This window comes from Babylonia areolata, chromosome 18 (genome assembly GCF_041734735.1).
Source record: "Babylonia areolata isolate BAREFJ2019XMU chromosome 18, ASM4173473v1, whole genome shotgun sequence".
Lineage (NCBI taxonomy): Eukaryota > Metazoa > Mollusca > Gastropoda > Neogastropoda > Buccinidae > Babylonia > Babylonia areolata.
In genome coordinates this window covers 14,254,539-14,262,038 of record NC_134893.1, presented here as the reverse complement: position 1 = coordinate 14,262,038, position 7,500 = coordinate 14,254,539, and the positions used below count along the sequence as shown (strand labels likewise).

At 49.0% G+C, this 7,500-nt stretch overlaps 1 protein-coding gene across 1 annotated transcript in view; it reads right to left on the bottom strand.

The window, feature by feature from the left end:
• LOC143292493 (uncharacterized) overlaps positions 1 to 7,500 on the bottom strand; it is a 121,010-nt gene that overhangs the window by 18,851 nt on the left and 94,659 nt on the right. Inside the window, exon 7 of the mRNA XM_076602829.1 lies at positions 6,993 to 7,273. Coding sequence (XP_076458944.1) covers positions 6,993 to 7,273 — 281 coding nt within the window. The remainder of the gene's footprint in view (positions 1 to 6,992; positions 7,274 to 7,500) is intronic.

Here is a 7,500-nt window from a genome sequence, read left to right as displayed (position 1 = left end):
GATACCTGGGGATACCTGTGTAAATCTTGACACATCACAACGTCTGGGTAGATGGGTCATCTCTGATGTCACATCTCCTCTTGAAAGCTTTGTCGTTCTTCGGTTGTTTGTTTGTTTTTAAGTAGTGGGTGGAGAGAGAGACCGAGAGAGACAGAGAGACAGAGAGAGAGAGAGAGGAAGAGAGAGAGAGAGAGAGAGCGAGCAGAGGGTGGGTATAGCAGACAAAGTTGAAGGGGAGATAGGAATTTTCGCCTCCTTTGGTTCCTTACTATCGATCTATCCGAGAGTCGGTTGTGTGTGTGTGTGTGTGTGTGTGTGTGTGTGTGTGTGTGTGTGTGTGTGTGTGTGTGTTCTTTTTCTCTTTTTTAATCCTCCTATTGATTCTAAAAAAAAAAGTTAAAAAAAAAAGCTGCCCAGACTCTTTCCCAACAACAGGTTTCTAATTTGTTCCACAAGACAGCTATACAGACAGTTCGGATTTCTGCACAGACATGTATTCTGTTCATTGAAGCAGTGGTCTAGTGACAATATACCCGACTGGAAAGGGAAGTGTCCGCTGGTTCGAATCCTATGTGCGGATCGGGATTTTTACACTGAACATCCACCCGCCTACCCCCACTTTACAAGCGCCTGAGTGGTGGTCTGGGTGCTAGTCAGTCGAGTGAGCATCCTTCAGTCATGTGTCATTCACTTCACTGGCACCTCTTTGGGCGTGTTGCTCCAATGTCCTGACTACAACTGCAAGTGTCTGTTTCTCTCGGTCCAAGCTAATGCCGAGGTAATATACACCATGAAAGAAATGGATCTCGTCTTGTCCTTCGAGCAGCATTATCCATCATTAAATATATATATATATATATATATCGAAAATATTATACCATAGTCTATGTCGTTTTACGCCTGCTCTCAGGCTGGTTTCAGTATCGATTACCCCTTCCCCCCTAACACCGGCCCTGCCCCCCCCACCCCCACCCCCTCCGCCCTCCGCTCGCCCTCACCCCCCCCCCTCCTCCCCTCATCATCCACCTCCACGCCTGGGGAGAGTTTCTGTCAAGTCTTCAATATCGGCAGACTGATCAACACTGTTGATGGAGTGGTGGAGGGACGTGGTGGCTGTCTCCACTCTGTCAGGGGGGAAGGTGTTCACTCATTAGTCAGGCTCCGCGACTACGCGAATACTGGTCGTCAGTAGGGAGCCTGGTGTAGATGGTGTGCTGTGAATGTTAACACATGACAGCCGCCTCTGAACAACATCAAAGGTGATTCAGCCACAGCAGCAGCGCACCGCAGGGTCTCCTTTGGGGAGAGGCTTCCTGGCGACCTGACACTGACATTTCCCTGTGGACTGTCTGAGGACGTCTTTTCTCTCCACTCAAAGGCTGTTACCGCTGATGGTCGGTTCGTTCCTTTCTTTCCATGTGCGGGCTTCTTGCGTGTTCATTTTTGTTTCTAACCCCCGAAATTTAGGCAGCCATTATTCGTTTTCGGGGGCGATGCATGCGGAGTATAGTCGAGTTTTCACGACACGAAGAGGCAGTGTAAAACTACATGCACGCGTACGTGTGTGTGTAGATATATTTGTGTGTGTGTGTGTGTGTGTGTGTGTGTGTGTGTGTGTGTGTGTGTGTGTGTGTGTTTAAATATGTGTGTCTGTGTATTTGTGTCTGTGTGTATCTATGTGTGTACACGCGCGCAACTAATGAGCTATCGTGTAAATGTATAAACACAACGATTCTACTTTTCAATTTCTTTTCTTTCGAACACAAACTGACATACTCAATCATCTGCACAATGCTTGATCGAAGTATTTATTCATTTCGTCCCCTCCCACCCCCCCACCCCCACAACTCTTCCCCCGCCAAAAAAAAAAAAAAAAAAAAAATTAAAAAAACAAAAGCAACAAAAAGAAAACACGTTGTGATTTGGTTTTGCATTGGTTTGTGATCAAAGCGCTAAAAGAAATACTAATCAATGTTCAACGTGAGGAATTCGCATCAGAAGGTAACACACAACAGAATTGGTGTCCAACAATATCCTTTGATGAAACTGCATAAAACAATCGAATTAAAAAAACCCAAACAAACTCGGTTTAAGCAATATCCATACATTGTGTCTAAGTTTTTTTTTCACTTTTCATTTTCTAACTGCCCTCGAAATATCAGCACGTTTGTCAGAAATATATGGATAGGCAGATAACTGGAATGTTAGACTGAAAGAAGAGGACAAGACAAAGAAGAAGAGACAGCGTTAGAAACAGAGACAGACAGACAGACAGACAGACAGAGAAACATGGACAGAGAGACAGAGACACGGGAAAGGACTTCTGACCACAGCTAAACAACGGACAGCATGTGTTAAAATTCAATGTACCATCACGACGACAAAAAAAAAAAGAAGAAAAAAGAAAAAGAAAAAAAAAGCACCTTCATACTTGATGACGAGATACATCTGTTGGGACAATGTGTGCCTCAGGCTGACACTATGCAGGAGAGACCACCACACTGTGACATTTTCTAATGGAGTGACATTTGTTCCATACTCTAGATCCCTCTGAGTCTGGGTGATATACATATATATAGATAGATAGATAGGTATGGATATTTTCAGCAGTGTTCCTCAGAGTGAATACCAAAAGATGAAGGGATCCACAGCACCATCTCCTCGTCATCAGCTCCTCTTGTGGTCTAACTCGCTTCTTTTTTTCTTTTTCTTTTTTTTTTTTGTTTTAAAGCTCAGCAGCCCCAGTTCTGTTCTTTCCTTGTCCATCGCCATCGACATCGACAGTGACTAAAGCCGAGGATACCTTACAATGCAGCCTATTTCATCCCACACAGATGGTAAGGTCTAACCTTTTTTCTTTTTTTTTTCTTTTTTGTCCGACGTTGACCTCGGCTTGTCTAGAATTTGATGAACCAGAAATATCGTACAGGAAGAAAGGATACTAAGTTAATACCGAAGCACTGATGCTTTGCGAGTAGGGTAACTGCTTTAGTGCACAGACAGAAAAGGGCATTGTGAGAACAGACACGACTAATGGTATAAATGATTTCTGACAATCATTTGCCTGAGTAGGTACTACAGGAAATGAAAATACGTAAGCCTATGTGGACAGTATGGGAACTGGCGATGTGTAGAAACTGTTGGTGTGGGAATCAGGAATTTTGGAAAAGTGGCATTGCGGGAAAGGAAGGAATTTTGGGGAGACAGGACCTTGGAATGTGAGTGATTGAGAAGGGGTGTGGGAGCGCTCAGGCAGGCTGTGTGAAATGACATTACAAGACAAAATGTGTCATGACTCGGCATTATGAGAACTGGCAGTGTGAGAACACGAGTTTGAGTAAACAGCTGTACAAGGAATGTGAAGAGTGACGTCGTTGGGAGAGACACAGAGTATCCTGGAAAACAGCCATACACACGTGATCATACATGAACCAGCGGAGTCATCCCCACCTCCTCATCTCTACAGTTATACAACACTCGTCAGTGACTTGATGTCTCAAAAGTGTGAGTAAGAAGTGAACAGAAAGAAGGAAACAAGGGGGCGGGGAGGCGGGGGGGAGGGGGGGGGAAGAAAGAGGTCAAATTAGAATGCAATAAATAGAATACATCCATACTTCAGTCATATCATTCGATAAATAATTTCTCGAAAAAAAAGCCTACTCGGTGGAAAACAGAATAGAAGAAAGAAAGAAGGAAAGAAAGAAAGGGACAAAAAGGACAGCAAAGAACAGAAAGAACGTGTTTAAAACCTAAATTAATAATAAAAATTTCTTAATGCACTTCCATCATAATTCAAAGCACCGTATGTTCATTACAGTCAGCCATATCTTTGCCACAAATCAAACATACAGAGTTATATACCCCTGTCATTGTCATGTTCATGTTCATTCATCCTTGACATGCGATCTCTGTCAGTACTCTGGACTGTACGTCCAGATCAGTTTCACATGTTGAAATAAGTTACACAGCACGTAACATACAACACACGATCATTTGCGGGATGATCTGGCTAACCTGACTGACCTACAACGATCTGGCACTACCATTTTGAAACAGCGAGAAAAGGCTGGTTTTTTAAAAATATATATTTCCTTTAATAATGCAATGCCCTTTCTAACGCTGAAATTCGTTATCTGATCATGAAATCAATACCCTGAGCAAGGCGTTCTTCTTGAAGAAGGCATAATCCCCATCGCAAATTATCTAAAAGAAATCGTAATGCAAAAGCCTCAGACGTCTTCAAGTGGTTTCTACTGCAAGTGTTCCAAAGGCATTATTTTCTTAACGATGGTATTTGCAGAATTTATATTTTCAACGGCAAATAAAAGATTCTAGAATAATAAGAATACAGAATTCAGTAATAATACATTGTTCATGACTATTTTGGTGGCGAGCAATAATCAAGTTATTCTTGTATCATAGTCACACAGCAGTCTATCGAGTAACAACCAAGCCATAGTAACACTAATAGCGAATTTTACCACATTCTGGATCACAGCTTAGATCAACCATACAACTTTTAGGTATATACTAGAATAAATTACCCAACAGAATACACAACTCAACAAGCGAATCAATCAAATCATAAGAGACATAATGAGTTCGGCTCTCATCAGCCACTCAGAATGGAGTTCAAACATGTGCACCATAGTCCGAATGATAAAACTCAGTGACACTTCTTCTTTAATTAGACAGAACAAATTGGCAGTTTGCTTATCAAGCCATCAACCACGCCAGCCCAATCATGCAAAACACTGTGGTCAGTTTTCTTAATGCACATTTTTAAAACTTGTTCATATGTACACAGTTCAAGAAAAACAGTCATCTTTTAGTAGCTGTAACAGGTGTTCTCATCTGTTCGTAAATAACGCGCACAGTCACACACACACACACACACACACACACACACACACACGCACATACACACGCACATTTCTACCACCACCATACCCCACACTTCATGTATAGATTATATACATATAATGTACACTCTCAAATCATTCACGTTAACCTTTCCTTAATCCCCACGCGAATCCTCCAACTCACCCATCAGTCCTTCAAAGACCACTCCTTCCCCCAGAGCTATCAGAGATTCATCGGCCCCCTTCACCACCACCCATTCCTTGCTCCCCCACCCCATCCCCGCCACCACCCAGCCTTCCTAACCCCTCGCTACCCACAATCCATCTAAAGCACTCCTCCCTCCAAAAACTCTCACACCAGAGATTCGTTGTCCCCCTCCACCAACACACATTCCTCCCCCCCCCACTCCCCCGCACCTCCCCAGCCCCTCGCCCTCTGACCCCTCGCCCCTCGCCCTCTGACCCCTCGCCCCAAGCACTCTGTCCCCCGCCCCAAGCACTCTGTCCCCCGCCCCTCGCACTCTGTCCCCCGTCCCAAGCACTCTGTCCCCCGTCCCAAGCACTCTGTCCCCCGCCCCAAGTCCCCCGTCCCAAGCACTCTGTCCCCCGTCCCAAGCACTCTGTCCCCCGCCCCAAGCACTCTGTCCCCCGCTCCAAGAACTCTGTCCCCCGCCCCAAGCACTCTGTCCCCCGTCCCAAGCACTCTGTCCCCCGCCCCTCGCCCTCTGTCCCCCGCCCCAAGCACTCTGTCCCCCGCCCCAAGCACTCTGTCCCCCGCCCCAAGCACTCTGTCCCCCGCCCCAAGCACTCTGACCCCTCGCCCCAAGCACTCTGTCCCCCGCCCCAAGCCCTCCACACCCCCTCCACTACCCACAATCCTTCCAAAGCACTGCTCCCTCCAAAAGCTCTCTCACACCAGAGATTCGTTAGGCGACAGACGGACGCGGTAGGGAAAGACCACATCATCAGTGGTGGTGGAGTCCGACGACGAGGACAGGTTGTCGTCCTCAGGGGGCCGGAACTCCACCCGGTACTCTTCAGTCCTGGAGCTCCACGCCCCCACCCCGCCATCACCACCCCCCTCCCCGCCCCGCTCCCCGGACAAGTCCCCTCCCCCTGCCACCATGAAGGCCATCAGGTCAGCCCGGTCTGGTGCCTTCTTGCCGTTGTCCGGCAGCGAGCTGTACGGGTTCAGTCTGTACACCGACTGCAGCCCCAGGCGTAGCATCTCCCAGCCTGGGTGCTGGAGGTGGCGGTGGTGTTGGTGTGGTGCATGGCCCTGACAGTGGGCACATCCTTGGGGTGACGGTGGCTGCTCCAGAAATGACTGTGAGTAGTCTTCGCGAGGTTGTCCTTGAAGACTGGGCGGTGACGCTGGGTAAGGCTGTGCAGGGAGATGATGTGGTCCTGGGTATCCTTGGCATGGGCTTCCGTTTTGAAGGTACGGACAATCCTGGTAAAGAGTTTGCCTCTGGGGGGCTGTGTACCCTTGGTGGTGATGCTGCTGCTGTTCTTGGGGGTGATGTGCGTTGTTTCCTTCAAGAGGCTGCTGCTGTTGTTCTTCTTCAGAGTATACATATCCTTTGTGAGTTTGTAGCAGGGGACACGTATATCCTTGGTGAGACTGCTCCAGGGGACACGAGTACCCCAGTGGGGGTGGTCCCAAGGGACACGGATATCCTTGGTGAAGAGGTTGTCCAGAGAAAGGAGGCGACGGCAGCAGAGAAGGCGGCTGTTGTTGTTGTCCAGGTCCCTGAAGGCAGGGGTAGGGGTAGTACCCTTGCTCCGCGTGTCCTTGCACAGGGGGTGATGACGGCACCGAAGAAGAAGAAGGCGGCAGTGGTGGCTGTGGTGATGGTGGCGGTGGTGACTGCTGTGGTTGTTGTCCCTGCACCACAGAAGAAGAGGTCGGGGACGTCATCCCCACCTGGGAATGGACAGGAGGAGGAGGAGGATGTGAAAGATGAGGAGGAGGACACAGGTCCTCACTATCGGTGCTGGCACTGCAGCTGGAGTGCTCTGAGGGAGCCTTCTCCCTGAAGAAGTAAGCCGGCACCCTGTTGAGAACGTACGTGTAGTACTCGCTATCCAAACACCCTGCCCCGTCCTCCCCACGGCTGCGGCACCCACCTCGCAAAGGGCTCCGGCTGGGGGTCCCATCTCCAGACAGGCTCAGGCTCAGGCTCTCCGGGCCAGGCACAACGCCGTCCTCGCCGCCGCCGTCCATGGAGCTTCCCCCCACGTCCTCCCCTGACTGCTGGGAGGAAGAGGAGGAGAGCAGGAAGCGGTGCGGGATGCGGGCATACATGGGGTGGCTGGAGGGCGGGAAGGGGGAGGAGGGCCCCCCGAAGCCCAGGTTGAGCAGCAGCTGCTCCGAGTCCACCTGCCGGGACTGCAGCAACAGGTCGAGGCTGTGGAGGGACACGCACACGCGCACACACGCACGCACACACGTACACACACACACACACACACTCGCGCGCGCGCACACACACGCATACACACACACACATGCACGCACACACACACACACGCGCACACACACGCACACACACACACGCACACACACACACACGCACGCACGTACACACACACGCACGCACGCACACACACACACGCACACACACACACACACACA